The sequence below is a fragment of the Armigeres subalbatus genome, chromosome 1 (assembly GCF_024139115.2).
Source record: "Armigeres subalbatus isolate Guangzhou_Male chromosome 1, GZ_Asu_2, whole genome shotgun sequence".
NCBI lineage: Eukaryota > Metazoa > Arthropoda > Insecta > Diptera > Culicidae > Armigeres > Armigeres subalbatus.
Window position 1 is genome coordinate 58,304,806 of NC_085139.1, and position 13,314 is coordinate 58,318,119.

The window sequence follows — 13,314 nt, forward strand, 5'->3', positions numbered from 1 at the left end:
TAATTGTCCGAAATTTAACGTGGATATAGCTTTACTGCCGTTATACGCATAACTGTCCCATGTATAGGAGGAAGATCAATAACTTCCATGACCGCGAAAAGAGTGGAAGTGCGAGTCGGAACCTATAAGTAAAACGTATAACGTAGTTAAAAAAATATTTAGTTGTGAAATATACTGTGTAAGATTTTTTAAAAGGATTGCCGGTGTGCCAAGTGTGATAACCGAGAAGGGCGAGTGAGAAAACGGAGAAAAAGGTAAAAATCACATTCGTGACGTCACAGAGGGTGCTAACCATGCGGTCAGGTCCAGAGCGGCCTTTTTCCCCATCGCTTGGTGTCACAAGCGGTGGATTGAATTTCCCAGGGTTAGCCTCGGACGATTCGGACAGGGCTCCGGACACAGCAACGGTCTTTAGTGGAAGAATTCCGCCATCTTGGCGAGAGTGCCATTCCTATCTGTGTTCCGTCAGCGGCCATTCCGTCATTACTGTATCCACGTGGCCGGTGCGTCGCCATCGACATCGCGGGACAGCTTTCGGCGTCACCCATCGCAACAAAAAGTTGCCACGCCGGTCGCTAGTAAGTGCGGCCATTTTGTTGACGCATCGTCAAGCTCTCGTTCGGCGGATCGCCAAGCTAACGCCCGGTGCATCGTCAAGCTCTCGTCCTGTGGATCGCCAAGCCCTCGCCCGGCGCATCGAGCTATCATCCGGGGGATCGTCAAGCCCTCGCCCGGCGCATCGTCAAGCTATCATCCGGGGGATCGTCAAGCCCTCGCCCGGCGCATCATCAAGCCATCGTCCGGCACATCGTCAAGCTCTTGTCCTGTGGATCGCCAAGCCCTTGCCCGACACATCGTCAAGCCGTCGTCCGGTGGATCGCCAAGCCTTCACCCGGCGCATCCACAAGCCTCCATCCAGTACGTCGCCAAGCCTTCGCCCGGCGCCTCATCAAGCCTTCACCCGGTGCGTCGCCAAGCCTCCATACCGTACGTCGCCTGGCCTCGAGCACGTACGCCGCCCCGGCCTTCGCCCGGTTCATCCTCCAGCCTTGATCATCGTCAAGCTAGCGTACAGGCGCATCGTTCAACCTCCATCCGGTACGTCGCCAAGCCTCCGTCCGTTGCGTAACCCAACCTGCGTCAACGTCAACCTACCTGCCTCCTGCCACCCATTCGCCACCGGATGCCGGTGATCACCAATAACCGCAAGTACCCCCTCAATGTTATGTGACGTCACTCAATCAACAAACCCCATGCAGAGGGGAGTAAATCGCATGTAAAAATGTACATCAGGTTGTAGCACTTTTTTCCACACAAGCAATCCCTAAGGTTGTTTACACAGTTTTCTCTTTGTGCTCGTTCTCGGACTCAAAAAGGAGTCACCAGGCCTCCACTTTTCCCCCGATTTCGTCTGTTTTCGTCTCGGTTGGATCGGCTAGAGAAAATGATCAAGGTCGATCGTTTTTACTGCACACAAAAATGAAGGAATTGGTCATCACTCAAATACTATACACTCTTTTTCTTAACAGAATCTATTTTTCCTCCATATCTACAACAGTTTAGATATAAAATTTAAAAAAAAAGAAAAAAATTAAAATGGAAAAATTACAGTGAATCATCATCCAACGTTATCGTAATTTGCTGGCGAAAGGCTGTTCCGTACAGATCAAATCCATTATCAGGCTGCGCCTCCTGGAACACCAACTCATCTTGCTGATCATCTACTAAGACGGTTTCTGTTACTTCGCTATCTATTTCCTCACCGTCAGCTTCCAAATACGTCGGAAATAGATCATCATTGGTATCATCATCGTCAACGTCGTCATCGTCCGAAAGGCTAACCGTTTCCATTTCATCCATTGATTCCAGCGCTTGATTTGTACTGTCGATCTGGCCGTTTTCCTCTGCCGGTCGCTCGTTGTCTTCCGTGTTCGGGTCATAGGTCGAGTGTTTCAAATTTAGATGCGTGAGTAACTCCCCTGTTTTCAGGAAAAATGCATTGCAGGGTGTGCACTTGTTCTCCGGAGAACTGTCCTGGTGTTCGACAGTTTGATGTTCGGTGTACGAATCTACACTGGAGAAAGACTCCCCACAAATTGGACAGATATAATACCTGGCATGCTTGACAATGTGCGCGTTGAGGCTGGTCCTATTTGAAAAGACGAGTTTGCACATTTTACATTTGAAATATCGTCCGACGGATACGCCCGCCTTATGCAGCAACATGTGGACGGCTTGTTCTTGCTCGTTAGGGAATTTCCTACTGCACATCCCACAATTAAAAGTCAGATCGTGCTCGTCCACTTCGTGCTTGCTGAGTTCTGCAACGCTTTCGAAGTATTTCTTACAAATTTTGCATTTATGTTTAAATGTCATTGGTTGCCATTGTTGCGACATTTTACCGATGGATTTATGCTTCAAGGCATGGTCTTGAAATTTTTCGACCTTTCGAAACCGTTGCAAACATAACGAGCAGTACAGTAGCTTACTGCTTTTTTTTCGGTGCGTTTTTTTCATGTGTTTCATATATTGCCCGGATGGTACCTTCAAATCGCACGCGTGGCACATCTCATACTGTTCCCTCGATTCAACGGAAGGCAGTTCCACGAAGGGTAACAGCATGATTTGCTTTGGCTGGGCAACCTAAATAGAAATAAATTTAATTATGTTAAAGATAATTAGGACTGAAATTTAGGAAAGGAGGAGTGATGCTTATGTGGTTCTTTATCATACCTCATTTAAAGGCTGATCATGTGCTAGCGTAACGACGTTTGTAATCTTTATACTATCGGTAGGTGGTTCTTGTCCGGTAGCCAACGCAGCACGATGTCGTTTCAGGGCTATATCGTGCTTATAGCAAGAATTTCTAAACAGGCTAACACTCTCCAGACCTGCTTTACAACCGAAACAGATGGCGAAGCACGAATCCTGTTGGAAGTCTAGCTGGATGCCAGCATTTTGAGCGATGTACTGGATCCAACTCTTGACAATTTCCGGCTGGCTGATGCACCTCCAGGTGTTTGTCGAGAAACACAGACGGCAAAATGAGATGGGATCGCCTGTGGGCCTATTTGGAGGAAAAAAAATGTACCTATAGTGCGGGTTGAAAAACGGGATAAATTGTGGAATCTACTCACACTTCCGGAATTTCTGTTTCCTCATATCTTCTTCTGGTAGCGGGAGCGGCGAAAACATAGCACTGCTTCAGGGGCTTTGTAGACGACTCTGCCATCTCGCTCTCATGGTCATCCGGATAATTCCGGACCAGAAATTCTTGAAATTGATTGGAAAATGGACTTTCCATAGGAAATTTAGAATTTTTTGTGCGGTAGCAAAATCACTTGTAAACAAAATTCCTGTTCTGTATACTTCTAGCCCCAATTAGAAGATAGAAGGTGAGGAAGAAGACCAAATGCAAGTGCATTAGTGGATGATAGAAAATGTAAACAGCAAATGGTGACGTACATATTTGCACGGCTTCTTATGGGAGCTCGTTCGAATGTAGTAGTGGAAGGTTTTTCGCCATACACGAAAGGCACGCACACAGTATATGGATTTCCATACCTTAGTATTTATTTCATTGCTTCTACCAATAGGCCTTTTCATGTGACACTGCCTGCAGGGCTGCCATATATCCAGTTTTCCGCGAGCGGTAATGGCCGCCAGCGATGTGCTTCCAGTAAAGGTGTGAGCCAAAGTCCTCTATGTCTGTATTAGTCGAAAAAATAATGTAAACATCGCCACCCACAGTGGGCGGGCGGAGTGAAACGTCACGTCTGTTATAAAAATTGTACTGAGTATGCCAGACGTGACGTCACATTCGGACGCCTTCGGTCATCTTCGGCAACTCAGCTGAGAGTTTCTCTCTCAAAAGAGCGAATTTTCGTTGAACAAATCTCGAGCAACATATGATTAGGGCCGAAAAACCAACATTGCTGAACCAAGGAAAATGAGGTTCAAGTTTTCTAGGACTAATTTAATTCATTTATTGAAGTAGAAACTCATTTCATTGCCAAAACCACATCAATGCTATACGTAAATGGTTATATTATAACAGCAGATTAAGATTAATTGAAAAACCATTTGAAATCTACAAAATTTCAGCTAAAACGAAAATCGCGCCGTTTACTCGCATTACCGGCAGCACGTCTGGTTTTTAAGCCGTTTGCTCAAAGCTAGGTACATCATCGGATTTGTTTAGATTTGATAGCCAGAGCAGTTCTGCTATGTGATATATTGAAAACCGAGCACGAATATACGTTTTAAAATAACTTGAAGCTAGTTTTTCTAAATAAACAATATAAAGTGAACGGCCTAAAAACCAAAGCAAACATTCCGCATGGTAGTAAAGGGCGCCAACAAAGGACTTAAAAACCACTACGGTGCAAATGGTTCATGAGCCGTTCACTCAAAATAGCAATAAATGTAATTCTTAAGAGATATCAAGTACGGAGTGTTATCTAGGATGTAGAATCATTTACAAAGCAATCGTTTATGCTAGAAAATCAAAAATCATGGTTTTGGTTTATAAGCCGTAATCATATGTTACGCGAGAAATACTACTTTAGGGTTTGGGCCACACCTGTAATAAAGCACATCGGGCCGCCAGCTTGTCTGCGGGTTAGTCTCTGATTTGACTTTTCTGGAGGTCAACTGCACCCACCGTTCGAGCATTTTGATCAATGTGGTATATAAAAAGGCTTGAATTCACTTAATCAGCACTCTCTTTTATGCCACATTGGTCAGAATGCTCGGAGCGGTGGGTGCAGTTGACCTCCAGAAATGTCAAATCAGAGACTAACCTGCAGGCAAGCTGGCGGCCATTACCGCTCGCGGAAAACTGGATACAGATTTATCTAAGGGCATCTTTAGTAGAGTTATAAATCGTATGGGAGTTAGGAAATGAAATTGTAACTGTAAAAATGCCATCTTCAACAGACATTATAGTTTTAAAAATTCGAACAGTTTCGTCGGGAAATTTATAACTGGAATACTGCTCAGTTGTATTTTTGCACGAATTTGCAACGAGTTTTATTTCGTTCAAAACAATAGAAGATGACGTCATCAGATAATAAAAATACTGTTTCATCGACATCATAACAGTTTGACATTTGAATTGACCTCGGAAGATTATTTTTTCGTTTTCCAGTATAAAACATGTGCAGCTTATAACTGCTACTGAAGATGCATTTCTTGTTTTATATCTTTGACAGTTATAAAATGTAAAACTCGGGAAATAAATATAACTATAGTTATATATAACTGTAACATTACTAAAGATGCCCTTAACCTCAATACACTACTGAAAATCCACACATATTTATTGGCAAAAATCCATAGATTTAACTTATGATGTATATCAGCGTACACATAACCATTCTCCACGCGGACTACTAATAAAATATATATCCAAATAAACTTTATGTGTGGTCTCGAATTAGCAATTATTTAATTTATGTGTGGTTCTATATCGATTATATTAGGGTGGAGCTATTGCAAAAACTTATAACGGCGACACATATATCTTATATAGATATTTTTGGCAGTGTACAGACTGATACCCCGCATAATTGAAAACGTTATGCATTATTGTTGTTATTATTCATTCGAATTAAGCAATATTGTTACTATTCACGTAAAAGTTTGTTTAAAATATGACTATATGTTTATTTAGAATCAATGATATGTACAACTTTTTATCTACGACACCAGGATCTGGTGTTATTTGCGTATTTCCAACAGTCTGAAGTAAAACGGCTCATTGGCACCACGAAATAGATTTCAGCGAGTAGGGCTGTGACGATATCGATATATCCGATAATATCGATAAATATCGTATTGAAATTATCGATACGATAGCCGATATTTCAAAATCCGATATCGTCGATAATGGAGTCGATAATATCGCCGATATGACTTTATTTGATGATGACTGTAAACTTTTCTGTCACAAGCAGTGTTAAAACATGTTAATTGACTAATTTGATCTAAACTTTTCTCACAGACTTCTGAATAAAACAACTTCTTCTGAGTCCAAATACAAAAGTTTGTCATTTGATAAAACGTATCTTTTCAAAGTTGAAAAATTTAATTTTTACTGGGAAAGAAGTATATGACGTTTCCTTATTATCTACTCTTTATCTTAATACATTTTATTAAGTGGTAAAGCTCGCAGTTTGGAAAGGCTAATAGGAGCCAAATTCATTTAAACAATTTTGTGGGCTTCGTGGCCGTGCGGTTAGCGACGTCAATCGTCTAGACGCATATACTATGGAGTGTGGGTTCGATTCCCACCCCGGTAAGGAGGAAACTTTTCGAGACCGAAAAATTCTCCACTGGTCAACTGGGTGTTATGTGTCCGTTATCTAATGCTATGTGTTAAGTGTTCAGACGGTGTTCCTGTCTTTCTTTCTTTAGAATTTTGTCAAAAGCTTTAAACGTTTAAAAGATTCAATCCGGATTTTTTGTACATCTCATTTCAATACAATTTTGGTTATGCCGGTACTAAAAGTGAAACAAACTATGAAAAAGTAGATGTACTTAGAAAAACTTTCTAGAGCATCCAAACCTTCCTTGACTTTTGATCGAGTCATTGAGTTAGATTTTGAAGATGTGTATAGATCGCTTTCTCCGTGCATTAGCCTTACTTTTGAGCTGGGATAGTCCCTTGGGACATCTATTCGTTATTGTAAACATGCCCCAATAAAATGTGTACCGTACAGCAAACTATTCTTGAGTATAGATGTTAAAGGCCTGTATCGGTTACATATGAAATTAGATTTCAGTATCGTTATTCTGAAAAAGGTTCTCGGAAAATTATATAAATGTGTGTCGACATTTGCTGATACAAGTGAATCTATGAGTAGCAATATTTTTTCCGTATTGAAAAGGGAAATAATTTCTTTTCAAGCCGCTGTGAAATGTTTGCCTCAAGTTGCAGTTGTTCCATTGTTAGGCCGGTCCCAATGCTGAAGTTGCAGTTTCAGTTTGGTACCGCTTGATGTTATAAAATTTATAACTGTCAAAATAGAACTACAACTTGGTGCCCGCAACGCAGAGTTGTAAACGAAATGCAACTTGGTTTTATTTTTTCATAAAACAAAAATAAAACAAACTAACATTTTTCGCGGTAGTTTTTACCTTGCATACGAACAACAATGAGTTTGTCCATCATCTCAAACAAACAAACACAATTAAATAAATTTGAAACTCAGTTTCATTCAAGTTTCAAATCAGGTTTTATTTGCAACAAACCAGTCGAGCAGTTGCAAATCAGTTTCAAAAAGTGCTCGAAAAATAAAACTGCAAATCTGCGTTGCGAACTGCTAGTTTCAGTTCTAGTTTGATTTCCAAACACGCCATACAAAACCCAACAGCATTGCGACCGGCCTTAGGGCGCATATTAAACGAAATACGTCCCAGCCACGTCCCAGTGTGGCTTTAAAAAACGTTGAGTAGCTAAAATTACATCGTGGAATCGTTGATTATTTGTTGCATAGCACATTTTTGCTATCTAAGATCAAAATGTTAGAATAAATATTATTTCTGAGCTTTGTATTAATTATCGGATATCGGACCCGATATCGATATCCAAAACTCGATATCGAAACGATATCGATATTTTATTAATCCGATATCGATATTATCGATAAATGCTACATCGTCACAGCCCTATCAGCGAGGGTTTAAATTTTTACATTACCGGTGAGTATTTTTCACATGCATTTTCATTTTAGTTGTGCTATTTTGCTCGTTCCTTACAATCAATTAATTATTCGTATTTTTTCGTATTATTTTCAGGGATGCGGCTTTCCAGGAGCCTTCACTTGCTCACAGCAAATAAATGTCAAAATACTATACAGAGGTTCATTTTAAATATGAGTACTTTTTAATAAATCATAATTAAAATGCAATGTGTTTTTCTTGTCTTTATTTAATAAGTGGAAAATACCATTTTTTTTTGCTTCTACTAGAAGATAAGGGATACGGTGCGTCGATTTTTTTTTCTTATATCATTCTACTGTTAACATATTGCATCCCTTATTGTTTCATCTAAAAACAAGGATTGTAACTGGACCGTATCACAAACTGTGCAGCTAAAAAAATGTACTGTAAAATGCCATTTTTTGAATGGTAATTATACTTAACCGCCCATTAAGGTAGCCTCACACCTCGGGAATTTGGTCCGCGGATTTTTTCCCCATGTATTTTTGCATATGCGATGTTTTCGGGATTTGGGCACGGAAAATCAAAATCCCGGCCCCATTTAAAATGCACGGGGACCAAAATCCGGCGGAAAATTTTCCCGAGGTGTAAGGCAGCCTTTACCCACGTTGTTGATTAGTCAAATATTTGGTAGAATAGGGTAACTGTCCTATTTTGGACCCCTAGAGGAAGTGTATCCCAATATATGCTTATATCTATTGAAATACAGGTTTTATATGGGCGGAAATGACACAATTTTAAAGATGAAAGTCTTATTTCAAGACAAAATTTTCCAAACGACTTATCTGCTTTTGTAAACAAAGATTCAAACGACGATTTGGCGAATCTGATAGCTCTCCCAAGCAAACCAACACCATCAACAGGTAGCGGCAACCTTCACCTACCTATTGATGGTGTTGGTTTGCGTGGGAGAGCTATCAGATTCGTCAGATCGTCGTTTGAATCTTTGTTTACAAAAGCAGATAAGTCGTTTTGAAAATTTTGTCTTGATTTATGAAATATGAATTCGAAATGAGCTTCAGTTATTGATAAATCAGTGAAATTTGTCATTTTCTGAAATGAAAATATTCTTCGTTTTGGACAGTGTACATTTTGGACACCCTCAATTTAGTCTCTTCAAAGTCGAATATCTAATTTACCGTGGTCAAATGAGTCGAAGCCAAGTCTTATCTTTAAATTGGCATGCATCAATGAGAAGATTCCTGCGCTTTAAATTCACAATTTCTACAAAAACTTATTGTGTACGTTCTGAGGTTTTTAGTGATGTACACCTTGAAGCGTAACGCGTTGTAACGCTCGCCTTCTCGAATTCTTGAACAAACTAATTTCCTCGACATTTCATCTAAATATTGCTTTTTCGCACGGGAAACCAGTGAAATAGATGCTGAAAACTGTTAATTTCCTGAAGCCAATGGGTGAATTAGCAGCGGCATTGTTTTTAGTTCAGAAATCAGAAAAATGTCGCCAGGAGGGTCCAAATCAAGTTGGTTACCCTAAGTCATGTGGCTCTCAGAAATCATTCGCTCGCACGAGTGATTTTGCTTGCAACGTCTGACGGAGCCTTTACTTAGGTCCTTTTGAAAAGCTAAGCGAGATTTAATCAGACAAAATTTTGTCTGACAAACATCACAGGCTATTGACATCCTATTGTTTAGCCCATCGCCAGATCGTAGCCAAGATGTCCCGGGCTATAATTTTTTTTCATACTGCGTTTCAATGATGACAGTGGTCTATGTCTATTGATGATGATGACACCGTGCTTGTCACCGGCTCGAAACATCAGGTGAAAATGAAAATCTCGGGTACTTATTCAAAAGGACGTATGTGATTTTGTAAACAAAGATTCAAACGTCGATTTGTCCGATCTGAGGGCACTCCCACGCAAACCAACACCACCAACAGGTAGCCGAAGCCTCTCTCTATCTGTCTATAGACCAATGCAAACTCTAGCTTAACCTCACTTATTTTGACAGTTCACAGAGCTTGTTTACAAGGTGTTAGAAGAAATCTCGATGAAGGGAAAATTAAATTTCATATTTTTAGTTTAAAAGTGCTGTGATTCGAATATTTCAGTGATATTCTTTGCATTCAGCATGAAATCAATCACAGAAGACATCTACATGCGAATAAAATGGCGAAACAATTTTATCGGGAGCTTCACCGGAGGCTAAGTCCTGGTGAAATAGCTCTGTGAACTGTCAACCTACGTCATCATGCACTGGTCAATGGTGATGGTTTGCGTGGGAGGGCAATCAGATCGGACAAATCGACGTTTGAATCTTTGTTTACAAAATCACATACGTCCTTTTGAATAAGTACCCGAGAAATTATTTTTAATTTGATTCGTTTGATTCAGTGTGCAGCGCGAAAAATGCTTCTGTGATAGTGTTGGTACTATCTGCGTACTTTGGAGATGATGAGGTAATAAACAGAGTCAGAAACTTGGCAATAAACAATAACAAAAGTAGGTATATATTTAGAAACAAGTTTGATTCGTCCTTAGGTTTTGAATTTTACAGTTTATCGATGAAGATTAGTGGAAAAATTTCAAAATGGGTCGAAAATGTTCGGTAAATGATTGTATTAATAATGTTTCCAGAAACATTTCAAAATCATTCTACGGTTTTCCCAAAGACAGTGAAACGTAAGTGTCATCGGTTCATATAACTGGAAATAAATAACGTACTTTATCAAACTTTACCGTCGATTATCTCTGTGCAATCTACAGATGTTTGATGTGGGTAAAATTTTGTGGCTGCAAAGACCTGGAACGGATATTCTTCAGCGATGGTCCTTCGGGTTTGTGTAAAAGACGGATATGCTCGGATCACTTCGCAACAGAGTCGTTTCGAAATGCACAGCTACTAGACAGAGGGTGAGTCCTGCCCATATCTAGGTACATATTTCATGTAAATTATGTTAAACTGATTTCCTTTCTAGGATTCTAGCTGGCGCTGTTCCAGTTTATCCGGCCCATCAGCGGAAAGAAGTTGTAGGCGAATTCGTCATATTCCACCTGTATTTTAATGATTAGCATAGTTTTAATATTTAAGACTTGATAATTAGACGAATGTAATTACAGAATGGTCATATTTCTTTATGCAAGTATAGTTCTACCATCGGTCGAAGCATTTGTGCTTATTCTGCGTCTCGCATGAGGTGAGGCGTTTGGAATGAAGTGAGAATCGTTTTTATTATACGATCGTCTCACATGAGATACGAGTCATTCGAAACGCAGAATAGGCACAATTAATAGTATTTATTTAAAAATACGTTCTTCCCGCTTTCGTGAATCTTGCCATCGGCGAAGCTTGGCATATCTTTATTCATAAAACAGATAGGCAGCTTTGCCGTGGAATGTGGTTTATCTCTAATTTTGACCCGAAAATGTAAAAGCATGAGACAAAACAGGAGCGCGTGCTTTCATTCCTTTCGTTGATTATTAATACCAGTACAGTGGAACGTAGATTTTACTCTGAATTGCTCTTTCGTTTTGGGATTCCTGATACCTTCATTGTAAGGTAGGCAGTTTTCGTATTTTATGGGATATTTCCTTTTTTTTCATTTATTCAATCATTATTTAATATTGGGTCTGAATCGCAGTACTCATTTTAAAATGAGACAAGAAAAAAAAGAGGCTTGCAATCATGAAACCTGAAACTAAGCGTTTTTACGAAAGAATTTGTGTAACGCAAGGTAATTGACATCATTAGTAGCAATCCATCTATTGTAAGAGAATTAATTATAAAATGTATCTATATCATCTTCCCAAATTCATGAGAAATAGCTTCATGCGATATGATACAAAGCTATATTTTGAATAAACACTGATTTGGACAAATAGAGACCACCAAATTGTTTTTTTGGTATCAGTTAAGTTGTAATTATCAAAATCCTAAAACGGAATTTCTCCTTTTCCATCGAAAAACCGCTAAACTTTCCACAAATAACCCCACATTTATATTCAGACACACATCAAGAGATAAAGTCAATAATTCAAACACTCAATGCAACCCTCATCGAATCCGCCATTCTATTGCACATCGTCCTTCGGTGCGCCTTCCTCATATGTCTGACCGCAAAACTCGCATCGACTTGCATCGCCCACATTCCGTTCGTGGAACATCGTCTTGTGCTGCTTCAGGTGCGACTTGGTCCGGAACCATTCGCCACAGTGATTGCACGCATACGGTATCTGGCCGAGATGCGCCACCAGGATGTGATACTGCAACAGGCGACGCTTGTCGAATGGCTTCGTGCAGACCGAACAGCTGAACGTCTCCTGTGGTGGATCGTTCCAGTGGTACTCCTGAATGTGCACCAGTAATGCCTGATACGGTGAGAACGTTACGGCGCATTTTTCACACACATGAATGCCGTCCACCTGGGACGAGCTCTTGGTGCTGTTAGAAGAGCTGACGTGCACCTGTAGCTGATGCCTCGATCGTTGCTTCACGTCGACAAACACACTCGGACAGTGATCGCATTTGAACCGTTCGAGGGAATAGTTTGGGGAAGCCTTATCATGATAACGATCCTTATGACGGGATAGTCCAATCCGGTGACTGAATGTGGCATCGCATTCGTCACATTTAAAAGCTGGGCTTGTTGTCGCAGCCTCTGGCACATCTATCGATGAGTACGCTCGTGTGCAATGTGGGCATTTATACATCTTGGATTCATCTGGATGGCGCATCCGGAAATGCGCCACTAATACTGATAAGCTCTGGAATGCCTCCGAACAAAACTTACATCTATGCCAGCTGTCATCGGTCAGCACGTATGGCAAGCTGTCATCATCCCCCAGCAGAGCTTCCGGATCCGCTTTGATGGCAATTTCTTCTGCTACTTCATCTAGCTGTGGTACGGAAATCGCTTCCTGTAATAGAGCCAACTCGCGTCTTCTGGTGCGCACAAAGCTGTCAAGTTTCTGACACTGGTCCCGGAACCGTTCAAAGTCCTCCAGCTTGAAGCGACAATTCTGGCATACTGCACATGGCAAATCCTCGTCAACAATAAAAGTAACTTGCACATTCTTGGCAATCAGATCGATGAGACCTTGGCTGGGTTCCCCAGGATAGATGGGCTCAACCAGGGCACTAGACAGACACAGTCGACAGTATGACACCGGATTGTTGCTCGGACTAAGGAAAAATAAAACACCACATTCGAATCATGTCCGGTGTAAATCGATCGTACTTACATTTCCAGCAGAGTGGCAACGGTTGCGGCATCCATCGAACGACCGCAGTGGTTTGTGGCTTTCCAAAATCACCGCAAACAGTGGAATTATGTGTTCCTCTGTGTTTTGTTTACAGTCTTCCCTTTTTGATTGTGGTTGATGATGCAAAATCGATAATTTGTTTACATGGGGGGTCCACTGTGTGTAATGGTGTTAGTGATGAACAAAGTACTTGCAACATTGTGGTTCAGTTACATTTGTCTCGCATAAGTGTATGTGGAAAAAATAGTATGTATAATTCGTATAATTGCATGCAAGTGCCAACGTTACTATACGCATCCTTGGAATCCTGAGCACCTGGTCTGGATATTGGTGCAGATGGCCAGGAACTTCCTTTAGTCACATCA

General features: G+C 40.7%; 3 protein-coding genes across 4 annotated transcripts; 1 reads left to right on the forward strand and 2 right to left on the reverse strand.

The window, feature by feature from the left end:
• Positions 1-1,516: 1,516 nt before the first annotated feature.
• On the reverse strand, positions 1,517-3,395 carry LOC134214615 (zinc finger protein 135-like). The gene is made up of 3 exons (XM_062694229.1): positions 3,138-3,395; positions 2,734-3,067; positions 1,517-2,643 (listed from the first exon to the last, which is right to left on the reverse strand). Exons 1-3 carry the CDS (start codon positions 3,302-3,304, stop codon positions 1,606-1,608), a joined length of 1,539 nt encoding a protein of 512 aa, XP_062550213.1. The 5' UTR covers positions 3,305-3,395; the 3' UTR covers positions 1,517-1,605.
• Positions 3,396-10,109: 6,714 nt separating this feature from the next.
• LOC134216724 (uncharacterized) lies at positions 10,110-10,830 on the forward strand. Of its 2 annotated transcripts, none has more exons than XM_062696503.1 (4): positions 10,110-10,189; positions 10,245-10,369; positions 10,454-10,600; positions 10,666-10,830. In XM_062696503.1, the coding sequence occupies exons 2-4, from the start codon at positions 10,278-10,280 to the stop codon at positions 10,757-10,759; spliced, it is 333 nt and encodes a 110-aa protein (XP_062552487.1). In that variant the 5' UTR covers positions 10,110-10,189; positions 10,245-10,277; the 3' UTR covers positions 10,760-10,830. The 2 variants fall into 2 exon arrangements, with proteins under 2 accessions (XP_062552487.1, XP_062551825.1); XM_062695841.1 differs by having other exon boundaries at positions 10,148-10,189; positions 10,229-10,369.
• A 449-nt stretch (positions 10,831-11,279) lies between these two features.
• Positions 11,280-13,091, reverse strand: LOC134215644 (zinc finger protein 62 homolog). The gene is made up of 2 exons (XM_062695049.1): positions 12,929-13,091; positions 11,280-12,869 (listed from the first exon to the last, which is right to left on the reverse strand). The coding sequence occupies exons 1-2, from the start codon at positions 12,961-12,963 to the stop codon at positions 11,759-11,761; spliced, it is 1,146 nt and encodes a 381-aa protein (XP_062551033.1). The 5' UTR covers positions 12,964-13,091; the 3' UTR covers positions 11,280-11,758.
• Positions 13,092-13,314: the final 223 nt, after the last annotated feature.

What these genes read in the sequence shown, in the direction of transcription:
- LOC134215644 (XM_062695049.1), bottom strand. Translation starts at nt 12,963, where the DNA reads ATGGATGCCGCAACCGTTGCCACTCTGCTGGAAAT. An exon ending in GTTGCCACTCTGCTGGAAAT is followed by an intron (nt 12,870 to 12,928) that starts GTAAGTACGATC and finishes ATTTTTCCTTAG; the next exon opens with TCCGAGCAACAATCCGGTGT.
- LOC134216724 (XM_062696503.1), top strand. Translation starts at nt 10,278, where the DNA reads ATGGGTCGAAAATGTTCGGTAAATGATTGTATTAATAATGTTTCCAGA. An exon ending in TTTCCCAAAGACAGTGAAAC is followed by an intron (nt 10,370 to 10,453) that starts GTAAGTGTCATC and finishes TGCAATCTACAG; the next exon opens with ATGTTTGATGTGGGTAAAAT. An exon ending in GCACAGCTACTAGACAGAGG is followed by an intron (nt 10,601 to 10,665) that starts GTGAGTCCTGCC and finishes TTTCCTTTCTAG; the next exon opens with GATTCTAGCTGGCGCTGTTC.
- LOC134214615 (XM_062694229.1), bottom strand. Translation starts at nt 3,304, where the DNA reads ATGGAAAGTCCATTTTCCAATCAATTTCAAGAATTTCTGGTCCGGAAT. An exon ending in GAAACAGAAATTCCGGAAGT is followed by an intron (nt 3,068 to 3,137) that starts GTGAGTAGATTC and finishes TCCTCCAAATAG; the next exon opens with GCCCACAGGCGATCCCATCT. An exon ending in ATGATCAGCCTTTAAATGAG is followed by an intron (nt 2,644 to 2,733) that starts GTATGATAAAGA and finishes ATTTCTATTTAG; the next exon opens with GTTGCCCAGCCAAAGCAAAT.